The sequence below is a fragment of the Scophthalmus maximus genome, chromosome 3, assembly GCF_022379125.1.
Source record: "Scophthalmus maximus strain ysfricsl-2021 chromosome 3, ASM2237912v1, whole genome shotgun sequence".
NCBI classification, from domain to species: Eukaryota; Metazoa; Chordata; class Actinopteri; order Pleuronectiformes; family Scophthalmidae; genus Scophthalmus; species Scophthalmus maximus.
The window spans coordinates 26492661-26514184 of record NC_061517.1 but is presented as its reverse complement, the minus strand read 5'-3'; the positions used below and the strand labels follow the sequence as shown (position 1 = coordinate 26514184).

At 44.8% G+C, this 21524-nt stretch overlaps 2 protein-coding genes across 6 annotated transcripts in view; one reads left to right on the top strand and one right to left on the bottom strand.

Annotated features, from left to right (window-relative positions):
* LOC118314126 (NACHT, LRR and PYD domains-containing protein 12) overlaps nt 1-21524 on the bottom strand; it is a 593122-nt gene that overhangs the window by 170943 nt on the left and 400655 nt on the right. The gene's annotated exons all lie outside the window — the stretch shown is intronic.
* On the top strand, nt 1767-20466 carry apba1a (amyloid beta (A4) precursor protein-binding, family A, member 1a). Its single transcript, XM_035640338.2, has 13 exons — nt 1767-1923; nt 5581-7239; nt 12642-12740; nt 12845-12884; nt 13535-13680; nt 14894-14926; nt 16334-16420; nt 17368-17553; nt 17668-17847; nt 18088-18300; nt 19231-19350; nt 19464-19604; nt 19828-20466. The coding sequence occupies exons 2-13, from the start codon at nt 5683-5685 to the stop codon at nt 19897-19899; spliced, it is 2874 nt and encodes a 957-aa protein (XP_035496231.2). The 5' UTR covers nt 1767-1923; nt 5581-5682; the 3' UTR covers nt 19900-20466.

Here is a 21524-nt window from a genome sequence, read left to right as displayed (position 1 = left end):
CATGAACATCTGACACACTGTGATGTGTCGGGTCCATAGAATTCTACCACAGTGCATCAGGTGTCACAATGTGACCTGAAATAAAAGAATGACGGAACAGATTACATTCAATTTCAATATTACAGAAATTGTATTGGCAGATTTTAAACGTGAAACAAGGGGGGTTGCTAACAAAGTTTTTTTTGTGATGATGAAATAAATTAATTCCTGATCACAAAAAAAGAGCTCAGCTATCCCAAGATGGCAAAAATAATGAATCTAATGGTAAAGTAACTGTAATTCAATATTTATTATATGTTTATAGGGTTAAAAACTATCTTATCTCACAGAAAGTGTTTTGTCATCTACCAGGAAAATAAAGCTCATCTGCAATAAAGGGTATTTTTCACCTCAGTTTATTTTCAGTCTTCATCTTGTGTGTGCGGCCCGACCCTTCATGTACTCCTGCACCGTTGCCCCGGGCAACTTTCATATGTTTCATTTTTTTTAAGTGAAAATCAGTAAATACAACCCTACAGCAAACATGACAGACACTTAAACGAGTCTTTGTTGCAATATAAACACACTCTTACAACTTTCAATTTTTTTGTCTTTAAAAAATGCAAATATTCACAAATAGTAATTGTGTCATGGGCATAAATTCGCTTCCCCTGATAATCAGATATTCCAGCTTGGCAAATAACATTTCTGTTGAGGTTTTTCCACATTATGTGAAAGTAGATCTACCCACAGATTTTCAATAATGGTTAATTGTGTGTGTGTGTGTGTGTGTGTGTGTGTGTGTGTGTGTGTGTGTGTGTGTGTGTGTGTGTGTGTGTGTGTGTTATGGCCCTTAACTGACATTACTTAACGACATTTTGGGGCGGAAAATTTCAATCTGGAAGCATTTTGATATGTTTTCATATTGTATGCTGTAACCTTCAGTCCTTTTTCATCAGGGACTGTTGGAGCTCATCTGATCGTGCAGAAGTTGAGATGGCATCGTTGTAAAAAAAAAAAAGGCCATCAAATCTAAAGGATGCAGCCCATCGCCTCATTGGCATGTGTACGTCAAAACACTTTTGCAGTTTCAAAAATAACTAAATGCAAATATCAAATTGATTGGCTTTTGACCCTGAGGATTCTGGTGTTTGGTGCTACTGTACATAGACACATTTTTAGCAGCTACCACGGAAATTATGTCAATTTCTGATTTTAAAATTTTAACATTGTTTGGGGGAAAAAGAAATTCTTTCAAAAGAAATCTCTGAACATTCTCAAAATAATCATGTTGCATGAATGGAAAAAATAAAAGTGATATGAAATTTATTTATTGGGAGTAAAACTTTTCTAAATAAAGCACCACTGATCTTAATAATATGAATAAATATGAATGAATGAATAGTTTATTTTCCGTTTACATTACAATGAACAAAGCATGAAAATATGTGTGGATATGCATTGGAAAAATGAAATCATTTTTATAGATGTTTACATCCATTTCATACAATAAAACTCACAAAATCAACAACCGAAAAAGGAACAGGCTGAATGAAGCCTGTAGGATAACAAAGAATATTACTAATACGAAAGACACACAGAGAGAAGAACGAGAAAACAAAACAAAAAATTAAATACATTTTAATCTAAATCATGATCCTAAATGTTTTTTTTAATACATTTTAGGCATTTACATTTTAAGCCAATACAAGTAATTCATATTTTTTACTATATGTTTGAATGTAAAGGATGTAAACGAGTTTTTCTTTGTATGTCAGAAGCTGGTTCCCCCTGACACTCGGACGGAGGGGAGCTGCGGGTCCTGTGATGCTGTGACGGAGGAGGCGGGGCCAGGAGTCAGGCGAACCAGGGAAGATGGAGGACCGTGTGATGGGGCCGTCGGAGCGGACCCGCATCCTGCCGCAGCACCGCGGCTGAACGCAGGTGAGTGCGCCCGTCGCTCGGCTCCGACTCGGCTCCGCGTCCGGGGCCCGACGCCACCGGCTCCGGGGCCGCGGTTGTTGTCGGGCCCCCGGAGGAGACGGTGCGCCGCTCGCCTCCGCTCGGTGTCCTTCGCCGAGGAGTGGCCACACACGGGGGGGGGGGGGGAATGCCATATCGGGATCCAGATGGAGTATAAACAACACCGGCTCTGTATGCGAGGCTTTGTTGGAGCGCGACCGCCCACCGGGGGCCACATGGATGAAGCGGCCCGTCGAGGCCCCGCATGGCTGATCTCGATCCCGTCCACACACTGGCCCGGTTGGACCTTCTCTCCTCTCCAGAGCCACATAATGTTTGGTAGATCCAGTCCGTCTGCGGGGCCTGCTGGTGGTGATGATGATGGTTTTGCGGTTGTGCACTCTCTTATGCATTCCATATATTCCAACCATATTTGAAAAATACGGACAGTGAAATGACTGAAAGTCTAATTGAAAACAACCTTTTGGTCAAAAATGTGTCAGTGTGTTTCCCTAATGTGTAGTTTTGCATTATAAAAAGGAAAAAAATAGGTTAAATAGTAATAGTATTGATACATATTTATCACCCAGCCATTTAACTGCAAATGTTGGGAATGCATAGATTAATGAATAATACTTCAGTTAATATATTTTCCTTAATATAGTTTGCATGGTAATTTAATGGCAGTGAGTGTTGGTAAAGACGATACAACGCTGTCAATACGTTCTCCGTTCATCAAGTTTTTGTGTTGTTACACTTTCTCCTGAACTTTCATAGTAAAATATCCATTGTTGTTTTTGTTTGTTGCATTATTCCAAAAGTCAAGTCAGATTTATTCATAGATATAGGATGAATTGGAATATAAAGTGGAATGTTTCTTGGAGAAGTTTGGGCCAGAGTGTAAGTTACAGCTATAACTATGGATTTATGAGACAGAACGTTGACCACCACCACCACCACCACCACCACAGTCTTCACCTTGACTGATGCCATTCCAATGTCTTCTGGGAGAGGAACCTAAGTTCGCTTTGCCAATGGGTTCATAAGGGGTCAGAGTCAATGACCGCAACACCAAGGGGAGATCCCACGATGGAGCTCTAAGCTTCCTACCTGGGCGCAGTCGTCATGACCCCCTCATGAACTGAGTCACCAAAGGTTGTCTACCGTCACTCCTCCTAGCACCTCATGGAAGCAGGAGTTGGCCACTGAATACAACCTGATAGTGTTCGATGCCCCACCTGAGTCCAAGAGTGACTGAAGGAAGTGTAAAACAATGTGAATAGAACAAGTGGTTGGGTCAAGTTGCTGATTTTGACACCAGTCACAGAGAACACCTTCCATTGCTGCAATGCACCACATTCTTCTTCCACAGTTGCAATTTTTCTTTCCATGATTCTTGGACTCTTAGAAGTTTTTTAATGATGGCCTGTGATTCCAGGGCATGCAATCTTTGGAGCGAGACATTCATTTTCCTAAACAACTCCAATCTGATCCAGTTTGTGCATCTGCAGATCGATTGCCCTATACATGGTAGACAGCACCTTGTCTAGTCTCACCAATGTCACATGCTTTTCTGCATTATTGAGTTCCAAACAGAAGTAGGAAGAGCTGATATCTTTTCAGGCGTCGACCAGGCATCCCAGAAGCTTGGTCTAGTAGGCAAGAGTGTGGTGGAGGTGAATGGTTAGTAGATGGCACTGCAGCAGCTTTTTTGTTAATCTGATGTTGTTGATGCCACTTCTGCAACCCCACTTCCCACATCCAGGTGGTACTGTTGTCCCCCAAGGAGAGCTCCAGCTCCCAGCTGTGGAAGATGTCTTCCTACTGCACAGTCCGATTTATAACTTTTCTTTATGCACACTAACCCTAGTTATTAAAATAGGATATTGACTCGCATTATTGACTATTTCGACCTATGGTGTCCCAGACCCCGATGCTCTCATAATAATATAATCATAATCCCAAACCCTGTAGTTTCAGTGACCCCCTCAGAGGCGTTTGCCGCTTATTAGAGCACTGTCACCACAAGTCATTAAAACAACACCATTAATATATTAATTAACGCTGTTACTGCAGCACAACACATCAAAAAAGCCGGACTATGTCATTGTGAAGTCAGTTCAGGGGACATTTTATTCCACTCTCAAAAAAAGGCAAACATAAGCTTCTTGTTTTGTTTGTGGAGGTGGCTGATCTTTGTAGTCAGGCTGCTTCTGGGTGACCATCCTCATTAGGTGAGCTTGTTGGTAAGCCACTTTCTTATGTCCACAGAGAAATGTGAGTGCTTATACTATGCTAGTCGGCTGGGACCCTCTACGCAGGAACTGAGTAGGCATTGGCCAGGACCCGTGACCCAGAAACTCAGTAGGCTCCATGGAGGTTTTGGGTAAGTGTCGCTGGAGATGCCATTCAGCAGAAGCTGTGGATATGGGCAGCTGTTGTTCTTTGGCCCTTAGCTGTTGGGCTCTGTGTAGCTGGACCCGCTGGGTCTCTGGAGCACTGGGCAGCCTGCAAGCCTGTGACTTGGGCTGGCTGCTAGAAACCCGGGGCTGAAGCTTGAGATGCATGTTGGAAAGCTGACTGCTTGGAGGATTGTTGTGTCTGTGACCCAGCTTTTTTTCTTGAGTCTCCAACCCCAAGATATCTTGGAGCGATGGCGAGACAAGTTTCCCAAAAAGCCGACTGCTCATCAAAGTCTGGTTCTTCAAGGTCAGAGTCAGACTAGTTGTCAAGCGGCGTGCCATCAGGCCAGATGACTCCTTTCCCGATTGGAGACTAGCAGTGGCTTGAGTTTAACTCACTGAAGCTGCATAATTCTCAGGGTTGCAAACTTTGTAGCAGGTTGGGCACCTTGATGGAAACAAACTGGGAGGATAGCAGGGCCGATGCTTGCTGACTGGGAGGCTGGCTGGAGGCTTGCAGGCCTGATGCTTCCCGACTAGGAGACTAGCTAGATGCTGGCAGGCACAATGCTAAAAGACACTGGGACAGGCTAATGGTTGGCACACTGGTAGACTGGTTAGGAATCGGAGGTGTTTGAAGCAATGAACTGCTTAACAAGGCTTCTTGGAACTCTGTCTCATAGTGTCTATTATTGTCTTAGTTTTTATTTATTAGAGCAAGACACAAGTGAGACAAGACACATTTGCATATTTGGTGAAAAATATATTGGGTGGGCTACAAGAATGACAGTGAGACTTAAGATGCAACAAACGACTAGACAAACAAACAAAAAGAAAAACTAGAATTTGTAATGTCATAGTGTGCAAATTTTAAAACTGCGAGCAGTGATATGCCGGCCCTCACGTACACAAACGTCGGGGTGTGTCGCAAGTCAGGATGTGTCGAGGATATCTCAGTACAGTACACCATGTAGATGTCATGTAAATTGAACAATGACAAGTTTGTCATCCACAGCAGCTAATTCAATAACTTTAATCAACCTCACTTGTTCAATAGGTTAGAATTTGACCAGAACTCGTCATGGGTCTACCAAAAGTTAGAGACTAAAGCCAATGGTACATATAACATACCAGAACCACCTGTTTCACAAGCACACACCAGAAGCTTAACAATTAATTCTTCTCATATTTATCCCTGTTCACTCACATGTCCTCCCTTCCTTTCCACTAATTTCAGTCTCATCCTGGCAGCCTGTGCTCTGAGCTCATAGAGGAGGAAGCTGATGATGGACTCCTAAAACTCCTCTGACACTGTTGAGCCAACCAGAACCAAACAGCCATGAACCCCCAGGAGACGGAGCTTGGGCAAGTGGCGATGGAGGAAACCGATGCCCCTCCTCGCTTTCACCATAACAATCACAGTAGCTGGTCCAATAACCTGGAAAAGCGGTACAGGCGCTGTGAGGCCCCAGCTGGAGGAAGTGCCGGCGGCAGTGCACGGGCGCCACAACAGCGTCTGCCACAGGAGGAGCAAGACATAGAACTGCAGCACGGAGCTCAGTTTCCGCAGCCACAGCAGCCACAGCCTATTCCTCGACCTGCAGTGACACGTTATCGAAGACAGGGGGACAACGAGGCCCGGATCAGAGTCCAGCAGCAGAGACACAGACAGAGGCAGCAGAGAGAGGCGGAGAGAGCACAGCAGCAGAAGAAGCAGCACCACCCAGAGATGACCCAGGAAGACGAACGAGAGAGGGATGATTCAGTGCTGGCCCGCTCAGCGAGCACGGAGAGCGGCTTCCACACCCATACAGACCGGGCTGAGGGTGATGATAGCCTGGTAATGATGTCTCTGGAGCCTGAGGCACAGCCAGAGCCAGAGGACGAAGCAGGGATTTATGAAGTCCAGCTACGGCCAGAGGCAGAGGGATACACTGAGAGTGCAGAGGCTGAACAGCAACAACTCCATTCACATCCTTTCTTTCCTCAGACCCCACCGCTGCCATGTGAAGCTTTGCCTGATATTCAAAACCCCCAGACACAGGATGATGAAGAACAGGTCCTGAATTCTGGATATTCCAACTACGTCTACTCCCAACCCCTCAGCCCCTCCAGGGGAAGGGCCGAAGTGTTGGTCAGTCAGAGCTTGGAGAGTTTAGATATTGGACTTGTGGATGAAGCCTATTGTGAGCCTTATGACATTTGCTCACTGTCTGAGCATGTATATGAGGAAATCTGTGATGCCCCATCATCAGTTTCATCTGCTGCAGACATGGCTGGGGACACAGAGTCTCTTCAACAGAGGAGGGCTGGGTTTCGACTTTTGGAGGGCCAGACGGGAGGTGACGACTACCATCAGCAGGAGGCAGTGGGCTCCCGTCTCCGCCACTATGACGAACGCTCAGATGGTGAGTCAGACAGCCCAGAGAAGGAGGCTGAATTTGCCCCCTACCCACGTGCCGACAGCTGTGAGCACGAGGAGGACATTGACAGCATTGTGGCTGAGGTCAAAGAAAGCATAAGCTCTCAGAGTCTTCATCGTAATGCAGAAGACACCATATGTGAGGAGAATGACCTACCACAGGAAGAAGAAAAACACCAACTTGAGTCCCAGACTGACTCCGATAAACATCACAGAGCAGCCAACCGAGGGAAGCCAGCCAGAAAGCTGTCTGTTAGTCCCTCAGAGGAGCCTGGAGCAGTGAAGAACAGCCAGGAGAAGAGGGATGCCATCTCTCTGGCTATTAAGGACATTAAGGAGGCCATAGAGGAGGTGAAGATCAGAACGGTGAGATCTCCGTACACACCCGATGAGCCCAAGGAGCCCATTTGGGTAATGAGGCAGGACCTGAGCCCCACTGCTGAATGTGACCTTCAGGCATCACTTGGAGGAGATGTAAGTACGGCAGCTCAGGCTATTATTGATCAAGTCTATATAGGCCTGTCATGGTTCTTTTGGTGTTTTTTTTTAACATATTGTCCCAGACATCATTACTACTTTTTGTTGGACAACATATTGTCCCAGACATTATTTCGATAAACATCATCATTGTCATTTTAAGACTATCTTTTGCTACTGAATCATGTGAGCTTTCAGTATAGGCCTATTGGTTGTCATGCATGCAATCACCTGCAATCTTCTCCCACACCATTTGTGTCGCTGCTGAGAGAAATGTATCTAATCCAGGGATTCTCAAACCGGGGGTCCCGACCCCCATGGGTGTCATGAGATAATTTCTGGTGGTCGCCAGATGGTTGTGGAGAAAAACATTATACAAAATATAAAAATAAAAAAATGCACTTTAATGCAAGAAATTAAACATTGTACAACATCTAAATTGTGTGCTATATATAATATATATATATATATATATATAGGCTTCATAGATAAATACATCTGGGTATCATCTGTGTAGCAATGGAAATGTATGTGGTGGTTTCTTATAATTTTCACCTAAGGGGAACATTAATATGGTGAAAAGTATCGGTCCCAGCACAGAATCTTGTGGAACACCATGACTAACTTTTGTTTGAGTGGAAGATTTGTTGTTAACGTTAACAAACTGAAATCTATCAGATAAGTAGGACTTACACCATTTGAGTGCTGTTCCTCTAATCCCAATGTGTTCTAGTCTCTGCAACAGAATCTTGTGATGGATGGTGTCTGTGCTATGCTCTTTCTGTACTATGATGTTTTCTAAACCCTGACTAAAAGTATCACGCAGACTTTTCCTGTGTAAAAAGTCACATAACTGGTTGGAAACTGATTTTTCAAGGATTTTAGAGATAAAGGGGAGGTTTGATATGGGTCTGTAGTTAGCTAAGATATCTGGGTCTGGAGTTGGTTTTTTTGAGCAGAGGTTTAACTACTGCCACCTTAAAGGCCTTTGGTACAAAGCCTGTTAATAGAGATAAATTGATCTGATCTAATATGGAACGGTTATGAGGCAACTGTATTGGACAGGATATCTGTGCTATTAGTGGGAAGAAGCTAATGAATTTTTTCTCTGATGGTAATAATCTTATTAGCAAAGAAGCGCAATAAATCCTTGCTACTAAGAGTTGGAGCAATAGACTGTTCAGTAGAGCTTCTACTCTCTGTCAGCCTGGCTACAGGCTACATTGTACCATGGACTGTTTGACTGTCTTCTTTTTATGAGGCTGCTGTACTATCAACGAGATCATCAATTTGTGTGGGAGTAAAGTTTTGATAGCAATCGTACACTGTTCTGACACATGACAATAGAGTAAATAACAATGGCATTTTTTACTTGAATTTACTTACAGAGTTTTCTGATAGACACCTGCTGTAATAACTTTTTTCTAAAATTCAGTGTAGTTAATAGTTGGTATTTCAAATGTGATTAAAAAATGATCTGACAGGGTTTTGAGGAAATATTATCATATTTTCAATTTCTATGTTGTATCTCAGAACGATGTCGAGAGTGTGATTTAAACAGTGAGTGGGTTTATTCACATGTTGAATAGAACCAATTGAAAATATAAGGCAGAACTAAGACTGTCGTTGGCAACATCCACATGAATGTGAACCCTCCCTCCCCTTGGGAGATCAGGCAACCAGCTGTGACCCGCACAGTCAGAAGATGGTCTGAGGAGACCGAAGAGGCCCTGAGGGACTGCTTCCATACTACTGTGTGGGAGGAACTCTGTGATCCTCATGGGGAGGAGGACATCTACACCCTCACTCACTGATTCACGGACTGTATCAACTTCTTTGTGGAGAACACTGTACCCACCAGGACTGTACGGTGTTTCTCCAACAACAAACCCTGGATCAGTCCACTGACATTAAGGCACTCCTTAAGGAGAAAAAGATGGCCTTTAAGTCAGGAAACAAGGACGAGCTGAAGACTGCGCAGGGGGAGCTGTGGAGGAAGATCAGAGAGGGGAAGGACGTGCACAAGAGGAAGATGGAGGACCAGCTGCAGCAGAACAACGTCACTGGAGTCTGGAGAGGCCTCATCACAGATGACGATGACAGGGAGTACAGAGAACTGACCCAGGACTTTGTGGACTGGTGCCAGTGGAACCGTCTCCAGATCAACACTGGGAAATCCAAGGAGCTCCCCCCTAACACCTCTGAACTTCCAGGGAAGTACCTGGGTGTTCACCTGAACAATAAACTGGACTAGACAGACGACATCATTGAGTCTCCAGAGCAGACTGTACCTGCTCAGGAGACTCGGGACCCTATTGACACTGTGTTGGCATCAGCCATCTTCTATGGAGGGGTCTGCTGGAGCAGCAGCATCTCACCTGCTGACAGGAAGAGAAAGAACAATTCCAGCCCTGTCCTGGGACACCCCTTGGACACAGTGCAGGTGGTCAGAGAGAGGAGGATGATAGCCAAGTGATCATCAGTGATGGAGAACGACTCCCACCCCATGCAGGACACGTTTAGTGCACTGAGCAGCTCCTTCAGCGACCGGCTGCTTCACCCCGAGTGTGTAAAGGAGAGGTATCGCAGGTCCTTCCTTCCAGCTCTCCACTTACATTAGGTTCAGATTGTTTGGTCCGTTGAGCTGCACATGAACTGTAGATCAAACTCCCAAAGCTAACAAGCACACCATTAATTTAATTGCTCAGTCACATGCAAAGATCTATTACTCCCCCTGAATGTGATCAGTAAACCATATTCAATATTCTTCATCAATATTCGGATGAATGAACTGAATAGTTAGTATCAAATGAAACACGTTGGAACAGCTCCATGCATCAATTGAATGAATAAATATCTGCTCATTACCAGTATGGTTTAGTTCACGTTGTACATATATTTGCACATCTTTGTCAGGGAAATCCAACAATTCTGGAACTGAACATATAATCATTCCGAGCTCTTGATACAAGGAATATCAGTTTTATTTCAAAGCCATACAGTGTTTGTTTACATTTATATTGTTTGTCAAAAAAATTTATAGCAAAATAGGCTTGTATTTTTGAGTTGTGGTGAAATATTAACAATTTAAAGAGCACACTGTCCATCTAGAAGTCTTAATCTTCAAGTATATAAACACACTTGTAGCAGAGCTTTTCCTTTGGTAATTTCTTGTTCCGTTATTAGGAGCCACCTCAGTCAAGAGTGAGTGAGTAAATAGCTGCCCTTGTCCATGGCACTTACTAATCGACTGTGTAGTGGGGGGAATAGTACAGTTTACTTGACATGTGTCCATCTAAATCATCTTGAAATGCTGCAGGCTCTGTAACGATGAAACTAGTATGTAATTGGTCTGACTCCTATAAACAGAATTTAACTAACTTGTTAGGCTTTCCTGGGCTTTAATCTGCTTGTTTCTGCCCCCCGTTTCTGACTGAGCTTTTGTAACAATAAGCAACAGAAAGACACCACACTAGATTCTGTAAGTGTGATAGTACCAAATGATCTAGTCTTTCAAGTTTGGTGGGTGCCAGGGGAATATGTCATCTCCTGATGACTCTTGTCTTTTAACTAGCCTATGACGATTAATCCAAATATTGTTAGTAGGAATCCCAGTATATGTTTTTCTCGCCGTCTCCCCCTCTCTTCTAAATGTCACGCCGTTGCCTCCCTAATGATTTATTCAGTAACGGTGAGATAGAGAAAAGGTAAAGGGCAAAACAGGTTTAATAATTCATTGAGGATCCAATAACAGATTGACAGGGGCCGTTTTCTCGCTGACATCACCGTGGTCAGAATATACCTGCAGGCCTGGGTCGTTTTTAATAACACTTCATCTTCAAACTTAGTATTGAGACTAAACTGACCACAATGTAGCCTGTGAAATAATTTGATGACATGATGCGACAGTGTCACCAGAGCAAATTCAGGCCGACAGACAGACGGACGGACAGACAGACCCAACCTGTTGATTCCAAGATGAATCCTGATACCCCAGTGTCACCTGAGCAGTGGACCGGTGGCATATAACCGAGCGCTGCCGCTCGCCGTGCCAGTTCACCTGCGACACTTTTTGAGGTTCAATTGGGTTTGTGCATCGACTCAAAGCCATGGAAAACTTTTGGATGTATCAAGTGGAAAAGCTTGAAGAGGAACAAGCTAAGCAGCAGCAGAAGCAGCCGAAAGACCTGCATCACGGAGTAGAGGTGTGGACTGTCTGAGGGGTTTTAAACGATTTTTCCATTTGTGTGTTGATGGTTTATATTTGTAGCGGTGGCGGCATTGTTCTTCTCCAAAGTGTTGTGATCCGTTGAGACGAGACCGTATATTTCAAAACCCTGGTGTGGATTCATAACAGAGTATCATGTTTCATCCCCATCTTTTGGAAATCAGTCTAGAAATAATTACATGTACATTTTTTATTGATAAAAACATCATGTGATCTTGATTTATTCATCAGTACAAATTGACGCAAATGGTTTTGTATCATACCAAAAAGTATTTATAATGGCTTTGGACCTCTCAACTTGTATATAATACATAATATACTGTCTTCTATCAGTAGGCGATGTGTGAGGGGGATGCCACCCCTCTTTTAACCAAAAAGGCCAAAAATGAATCCCCCCTGATGGATATTATGCGTTATTATGTTTATTGGCCCAAAGACAACTCTAGTCTCCGCTGCTGTGCATCACTGTGGTTCCTGACCCCATCACCTTATAGGGTGGTGAAAATTAAATTCAAATAAAACATGTTGGTTGATAAATAATTGGTATTGCAGTATTCACTTAGAACTATCAGTTCAGTTCTAACTGACCTGGAGAAGCCTCTTGGTTGAAGGTGAAACATCTTCAAGAAACTACAAAACAAGTCCAGTTGCTCCTGATTCAACAGGAGAACTATGACCTGGATGAAGGAGAATCTCATCTGGATATTTCAGTATCACGCTGTCAGATAACCTAAAAATGCAGATTGATCTTCAGTGAATTCTGTAATTGTAAACTGCACATGCAGACTCCTGCTTGTGTAGAACCGTTTTAGACCACACAAGGCCTTTAAGACGTACGTGGATCAGACCATCTTCAGAAAGATAGTCTCTCAAATTCCGACCGGCAGCCATTTTCCTCTGACGTCACACTCAGGGTTAGAAAAATGCTGTTATCAACAGAGTATCTATGTTGAACAGAGGCTCTGACACATCATGTTATCTTCACACACCTTGAAAAAAAAAGAACCTCAACAGGATACAAAAGAACATCACTCCTCAATATCATTTGGCTCATTCATTTGTGACACACGTACGTTTGCAGTTACAGTGGTGCTCAATTCTGATTTGAGGATTTCAATTCACAGTTTCTTTAACATGCTTTCTGTTCGTGCAACTCATTCTCTCCCGTCAGTCTCCTGGTTCCGGCTCCCCCTCTCCTCCAGGAGCAGAGTCCTCCCACAGACATCTGCTGCAGGATGACAGTGGTGAATCGTCTCCTTCCGGTAAAGAGGTGTGTGGTTCAACATTTTACTTTTACTGCACTTTCACCGATTGTACATCAAGTTGAAGTAATGTTTAATGAAAGCCAACATCCTCCTGTCTTTTGATTCACAGTCCAGAAGAAGCCTCGCTTCCTTCCCCACATATGTAGAAGGTGGGTGCTTCGTCCTCGGCTGCAGAGGTTCTCAAACTGTGAGGGCGGATTTGAATCAGTAGGAACCTGCACGGTGACACGCAGCACATTGAAGAAATTAACATTCTTAAACTGTTTCTTCTAATCCTAATGAGAAGGAAACGTATTTGAAGATAAGATGGTGGCCAGTCTACCAGTGATTGTAAATGGGTGTTGGAGAAATATAGATTCATGTCTGGGCAAAGGAATTCTGCTAAACATAGTGAACTTTTGCTGAGACAGTCGAGTGAAAATATGGACGACGAAGGTTGGAAATTGCTGAAATATTGAAAGACATCGGGAAGGAAACTTCAGGAAACTTTGGAAAAAAATTAACTAGGTCCTGAGGTTTGGGGGAATTGGAGGGAGTGAAGATCACGAACGTCTCAGTGAGTTGTTGATATTGTGTTTGTAGAGGACATGAATGTTGGATATGATTGTTTTATTTAAATATTAACATTGAATGACAGATATTGTACTAGAAGGCCGTGCGGTAGGAAAGACAATTACGGTGAGAAAAATAAATGGGTTATAAAAAGCCTAAGAGGAGAAAATATCAACTTCTGTCCTGTTAAGCAAAAGAATTATTGCATGTTACCAATGTGAGACTGAACCCGCTCTCGTCCCTCCAGTGCCAGGCCCGTGTGACCCGGAGGACCTGATCGATGGGATCATCTTCGCAGCCATCTACCTGGGCTCCACCCAGCTGCTGTCGGACAAGACGCCGTCCAAGAACATCCGCATGATGCAGGCGCAGGAGGCCGTCAGCCGCATCAAGGTGAAAACACAGAGGACACCCTCAGTGTAGTGTCAGTAAGCAGCTCCCACATTTTGACTAACCGCAGTTAAGTGCGTTCTTGATATTGTGTAAATAGTCGAGAAGGGAGTTTGATTTTAAGGGGATTGTTTAATTTCAATACTGTATAGGTGCGTAACATTATGGAAACCGCTCAAATTAGGAACTTAAGCAATGTTCAAACATGAGACAGTTTAAAAACAGACATAAGGAAATAATTCTCACAGGGAACAGGGATGAAGGGGTTTAATACGCACTGTTTGCTTATGGTTTATTCATTTAGATTGTTATTTATTCTTTCTAAGTTTCCATTCTTTTCCATTTCCAATTTCATTTATTTACTTGTAGTTCATTTTATGAATTCCTGAGAAAATGTATATGACTGAGGAAGCCTGTAAGCTAATTAACAATGACTTATTGGAGAAGGGGTGGGATTAAATAAGTCTATACTTCTTCCCACTCCCTTTCGGACATGTAAGCTATCTATTTTGTTTAAGATTATTATTTTTCTGTATTACCTTTCTGTTTCTTTTACAAAAAATTCTCAATCAATCAATAGTCAGTATCTGGTTCGCAACAGATTTCTCAAGTGGGAGGTTTGATATGGGTATATAGGTAGTTAAGATATCTGGGTCTAGAGTCGGTTTTTTGAGCAGAGGTTTAACTACTGAACCTTAAAGGCCTTTGGTGTGTAGCCTGTTAATAGAGATAAATTGATCTGATCTAATATGGAACTATTGATTAAAGGTAATACATCCTCAAACAGCCTTGATGGAATAGGATCTAAGAGACAGGTTGATGGCTTGGATGAAGTGACCAGTGAAGTCAGCTCAGGGGAAAAGTAAATGAGGCGCTACTGTTGGTTCAGAGGCAACTGTACTGGACAGTGTGTTATTACTGGGAAGAAGCTGATGGTAATACTGTTATTAGTGAAGAAGCTTGTGAAATCATCACTACTGAGAGTTGAAGGAATAGCCTGTTCAGCCTGGCTACAGTGCTGAAGAGGAACCTGGGCTTGTTTTTATTTTCCTCTATTAGTGAAGAATTTCAGAAAGGGCTTTCTCATATGTGATTAAACTATTTTTCCAGTCTAGGTGAGAACAATCAAAGTGATCATATCTGAAATGAATTTCCACTGTGGTCCACTGCTCTAACCCCATATCTTCCCCTGTCTGCTTTGTTCCGTGTCCGGCAGACGGCCCAGAAATTAGGGCAGAACAAGAAGAAGGTGCAGTACCTCCATGTTCCTCTGGTCCACCACACTGCGTTGCTCTTTGTCTCTCTCTCTCTTTCTGTCTGTCTGTAGATATCACTGTCCTGTTCTTTCCCTCATCTCTAGTCTTCAATCATTCTGATGAATTGCTGCCATTTCCCTGAATCCTGCAAAAATTCTTTGTTTTGGTGGATGTGGTGTTCGTTGTTTTTTTCCGTACTCGGGTTTCTATTTCCTCAACACTTTTTACAATTAAGTTGAACATTTCCATAATTGGAACCTACTGTTCTGTTTACAAACTGGTCAACCAGGAATCCCAGTTTGCTGGATGCAGGAAATGGCCGTCATCACCTTTCTAACTGTGAGGTCTTACTGTGTAAAGCGACCCTTTATACATCTCGACGTCATTTGCTAAACTACACAGAGCAAGATGACAAAACGCAAATCACAAATCATCTCTCCGTATCTGGAACAGTCAGCTTATGTCAGCATGCGAACTTGCTCGCAAATGAGTGTGGAGTGGGGAATCGGGGAGTGACACCAACAACACAGACCCAGAGGCTCCAGGTGGATATTGGCTTCATAAAGGCTACATGAACGATATTAATACTCAAGCTGCCAGTAGTCACGGTAGAACTGTAACTGACATGCTTTTAGAATGCATTAACTTTCAAGGCAGAGGTTCATTTGCTGTATCATCTTACAATATGACCATAAAATCATATGATAATAGAATAGGCTATTTACATAGCATAGATATATATGTTGTATTCTACGCAATCTTAATTCAATACAGGGAATATTTAAGCTTTCATCATGAATAAATATTCGTACTGCCAAAGGGTCTGTTCTCTAGAGAGGTCGATTTGACCCACACTCACAAAAGAAGGTTCTACATGAGACAGTTTTAAGAAAAGTCAAAGACCGGGGACTTGAATGTTTTATTGAAACAAACAATACGACTGAAAAATAGGCTGTGGTTAACTGTTTACCCTATTAATCCCCTTCTACTGTTGACATATTTCTTATATCTTTGACCTTCATCTACAAAGATGAAGCTGTTTGTTAACACATGAGCTTCAGCTCACTGATCTTAAGGCCTTTTTATGCCGGCCTTATGTTTTTTGTATCTATGTGTAATGTTTGCATTGTATATTTTGTTGTGTGTGTGTGTGTGTGTGCGTGTGTGTGCGTGTGTGTGTGTGGGTGTGTGTGTGTGTGTGTGCGTGTGCGTGTGTGTGTGTGTGTGTGTGTGTGTGCGTGTGTGTGCGTGTGTGTGTGTGCGTGTGCGTGTGTGTGTGTGTGTGTGTGCGTGTGTGTGTGTGTGTGTGTGTGTGTGTGTGTGTGTGCGTGCGTGCGTGCGTGTGTGTGTGTGTGTGTGTGCGTGCGCGTGTGTGTGTGCGGGTGTGTGTGTGTGTGTAGGCCCCCGAGGGGGAGCCTCAGCCCACGACAGAGGTGGATCTCTTCATCTCCACCCAGAGAATCAAAGTCCTCAACGCTGACTCTCAGGTGCTGGCTCTGACCGAACGCACAACACACAACTCTGTGCTGTCTTCTCTTATCACCTCATCCAGATATGAAAATCGAATTATATATGCTGCACACATCATTCACACTCTGAAGGAACTGCCGTCACGGGCACATTTCTAGCTCAGTGTCTTTCCCAAGGACACTTTGGCAAGCAGACTTGAGGAGCTGGGAAAGGACACCACCGACCGTCTGGCTAGAAGACAACCCACCCCTGATATGAGCGCTTTCAGATGATCCATATTTTCTTGTTTTTGAGTCCATTAATCCAGACAGATGCACAGTGTCTCACTTGAGTTGACCCCGAGCAGTTATGTTGGGGAAAAAAAAAATTTAACCTGGAAAATCCCACAAAGCGATTGCCACCAAGTAATTAATTAGTAAGCCATAAGACGAAAAAGATTGGACAACTTAGTCAAGATGGGTTCTGGGAAACAATATAGCTTCCAGTATATATCTTAAAGCTACAGTGTGTAATATTCATTAGAACTAATTCACAGAAATTGAATATATTGTCCATAACTATGTGTTCATATATGTATAATCACATCTGTGAATGAGTTAAAAATAGTTCCATGAGGTGGACCCGACCTCCGTGTGAGTCTCCATGTCTCTACGTTGTGTTGAATACGGTTGTTGAACCAAACGGTCCAGAATATGTCGCGTTCACGTTGAATTTTCAGATGCTGCCGGAAACCGGAAAATGGAATCAGCGGTGCGCCACCATAAAATGTCCCCTGTCGGTCGCTCAGTTGATTGCGTTTTGCAACTTTACCAAAAAACGCCGCCAGAAAAATTACAAAAATTACACACTGGGGCTTTAAGCTTTCATCTGGTTTTCATTTGATACGTTTTTCATTTACTCTCGTTTCTATCCTCGGATATCGATGATATACTGTAAGGACACTTTGTGGTTGTCTGACTTCCAGGAGACCATGATGGACCACCCTCTGCGGACAATCTCCTACATTGCTGACATTGGCAACATTGTGGTACTGATGGCCCGGCGCAGGATGCCTCGAACGGACTCTCAGGAGAGCGTGGAGGCCTCAGACCCGGGTCAAGAGAGCAAGCGGCAGTACAAGATGATATGCCATGTGTTCGAGTCTGAGGATGTAAGTCCAACACCAAAGCTTTACGACGTCTTTGCTTGTGTGTTAAAAAAGGATCTTGAGCAGATGATAAGGTGATGAAAGAATAACGACCAGTCTTTCCGCCCTGTCCTCCAGGCCCAGCTGATCGCACAATCTATCGGACAGGCGTTCAGCGTCGCCTACCAGGAATTCTTACGGGCCAATGGTATCAACCCTGACGACCTCAGCCAGAAGGAGTACAGTGACCTTCTCAACACTCAGGACATGTACAACGATGACCTCATCCACTTCTCCAAGTCGGAGAACTGCAAAGATGTAAGTAGGCAATGTTTTATTAAACAATTTCTTTAGCAGTAACTTATACCACACCACAGCCATATACCACATAAAAACACACTGCTGATGCTGGTTCTACAGTTTAGCTGTTGAGAGCTATCAGATTCCACTGAAAACACGATTTCTTGATATGATTTTCATTATGATTTGGAAACTTTATAAAGTATGCAGTGATGTTGCAATCGTCTGTGTCTGCGTGGGGCCTGCCCGTGAGCTCAGGTGTTCGTGGAGAAAGCTAAAGGCGAGATCCTGGGTGTTGTCATTGTGGAGAGTGGGTGGGGCTCCATCCTGCCCACCGTCATCATTGCCAACATGATGCATGCTGGGCCGGCGGAGAGGTCCGGCAGACTGAACATAGGAGACCAGATCATGTCCATCAACGGGACCAGTCTGGTGGGACTGCCACTGTCCACCTGCCAGAGCATCATAAAGGTGTGAGTGTGTGTGTGTGTGTGTGTGATCGTTTTTTAATAATGGATAATATTAACCATGAAATCTTATGTTACGGAATAGTAAATGTACAAAGTATAGCATAAAAGAGAGAAAAGTTTAACAAATCATCACAAAAATGCAAACTGCAATTTCTGTAAATACATATGTACAGCAGAGGGAAGCATTCAATAATCACCACTGCACTGTTGTTATTTTGAATGTTTATTCTTGGCATTTTGCCGTTATTTCATTAACATCGCAGAGATACTGACAGGGAATACATGAGGGAGGGGGATGACGTCCAACAACTGGCCCTGTTCAAAGTCCAAATGCACTTATCTGTATATGGTCTTGGCCTCTGAACACCCCTAACATTAAAATGAAGATCAGACATTAAAGGTGACCTATTATGCTCATATTCAGGTTCATACTTTTTATTCGAGTTACCACTTGAAAATGTTTACATGCTCTAAAGTTCAGTAGACACATCAGTGTTCTCATACTGCCCATTCCTGCAGCTCCTCTTTTCACCTTCTGTCTAAAACGCCTGGATTTATTTAAGCCCCGCCTCCCGATAAACCCATGTCTGCTCTGATTGGCCCAGTCTGTTGTGATCGGTCAACCGATTTCAAAATGTGTAGGAAATGTCACACCCCTGCACCAGAGAGAGTGGAGATTCTCAGACTGCAGGCGGGGTTACTGTGACGTCACAGTGGGAGAGAAATGTGGACCAGTGGTAAAGAGCCAGGTTTGTGGTCCGACAGGCTCCACAGATACATTTGATATTTGCATAATATGTCACCTTTAATTCAAAAATGAACATGCAAAGAAGAGGTTAAAACAGAGATGCAGACAGAAAAAACAGTTTTTTTCAAACAGACGATGAACAGAATGATCTGTACGACGCCTCAGCATCTCACCTCTTTCTAGGGCCTGAAGAACCAGTCTCGTATCCAGCTGAACATCGTCAGATGTCCCCCGGTGACCACCGTCCTCATCAGGCGTCCAGACCTCCGCTACCAGCTGGGCTTCAGTGTCCAGAACGGCATTGTGGGTAGCACTGTGGCTTTGCCCCCATTTTTTTTTTAATGTTAAATGATTCCTCAGTTCTATTGAACCACTTTTTAAAAACTTGATTGAGAATTGATCTGACCCTTTGACAGATCTGTAGCCTGATGCGCGGGGGTATTGCTGAGCGCGGCGGGGTGAGAGTGGGTCACCGCATCATCGAAATCAACAGTCAGAGCGTGGTGGCCACGCCCCACGAGAAGATCGTCCACATCTTGTCCAACGCCGTGGGAGAGGTGAGGCTACTGACTACTTATACTACTACTACTACTCTTAGAGGCAGTTATCACGCGCATTTCTGCTCTGTTTGTCCTGATGTTTGTTGGAGTTACCAGCGGTTAAGTGGGACGTCCGAAGTCGCAACACTAAATGATTGCCTGTGGCACTTTATCTTCAAAGGTGTTAACTACGAATAATTCCATGAATTAAAACGCTTTGTTCTGTTTGTGACTGGCGCAGATCCACATGAAGACGATGCCTGCGGCCATGTACCGCCTGCTGACTGCGCAGGAGCAGCCGGTTTACATCTAACAAGACACGGCCTTTAGACCCCCTGCGATCAGCTGTCACTCCCCAGGCCAACCTGTTCAGCCCCAGTCCTCGTCCTCAACCCTCCCATCCGCAGCCGATGCCGTGGATAGATGGTTTGGTTCCTCGTCGTTACAATTAGTGAAAGGTTATTGTTTTTTGGGGGTTTTTTACCACCAAAGAATTTTCAACTCCCAGTAGTTCCTCAGAATCCTAATATTTCCTTCCCTGTTCCCTGTTCACATTCTGAAACTCAACTCTTTTGAGTAAACGTCGACGTGTATCCGTAATGGGCTCTTAAAGGGGCAGTAAGCGATCTTGGAGAAAGCTTGATTCTCCCTTTGTTGTTGCTGTGATTTTCGCTCACTGATGTGTGGCGCGACCCGGGTGTTTTCTCGATTTACAGAGCCAGGGCGCACACACACAACCGACAGCGGAAAAAAACGCGTATTGCTTTAGAATCACTTACTGTCCCTTTAACTATTATAGTTTGATGAGTGTTTTGGTCACAACACAGTGGAAATTTTATTTTCATGAGCTGGCAACGGAATCTGTTAATCTGCAAACCGGACCCTGACTCTCACACCCCGACTGGGCCTCGACCAGCTGACCCTGACTGTCACACCCCGACTGGACCTCGACCAGCTGACCCTGACTGTCACACCCCGACTGGACCTCGACCAGCTGACCCTGACTGTCACACCCCGACTGGACCTCGACCAGCTGACCCTGACTGTCACACCCCGACTGGACCTCGACCAGCTGACCCTGACTGTCACACCCCGACTGGGCCTCGACCAGCTGACCCTGACTGTCACACCCCGACTGGACCTCGACCAGCTGACCCTGACTGTCACACCCCGACTGGACCTCGACCAGCTGACCCTGACTGTCACACCCCGACTGGACCTCGACCAGCTGACCCTGACTGTCACACCCCGACTGGGCCTCGACCACCTGACCCTGACCGTACACCCCGACTGGAACTCGACCACTGGACCCAGTCCGTCACCCCCCCGACTGGGCCTCGACCACTGGACCCAGTCCGTCACACCCCCGACTGGAACTCGACCACTGGACCCAGTCCGTCACCCCCCCGACTGGGCCTCGACCGCTGGACCCAGTCCGTCACACCCCCGACTGGGCCTCGACCACTGGACCCAGTCCGTCACCCCCCCGACTGGGCCTCGACCGCTGGACCCAGTCCGTCACACCCCCGACTGGAACTCGACCACTGGACCCTGACCGTCACCCCCCCGACTGGAACTCGACCACTGGACCCAGACCGTCACACCCCCGACTGGAACTCGACCACTGGACCCAGTCCGTCACACCCCCGACTGGGCCTCGACCACTGGACCCAGTCCGTCACACCCCCGACTGGGCCTCGACCACTGGACCCAGTCCGTCACACCTCCGACTGGGCCTCGACCACCTGACCCTGACCGTCACACCTCCGACTGGACCTCGACCACTGGACCCTGACCGTCACACCTCCGACTGGACCTCGACCACTGGACCCAGACCGTCACACCCCGACTGGGCCTCGACCACTGGACCCAGACCGTCACACCCCGACTGGGCCTCGACCACTGGACCCAGACCGTCACACCCCGACTGGGCCTCGA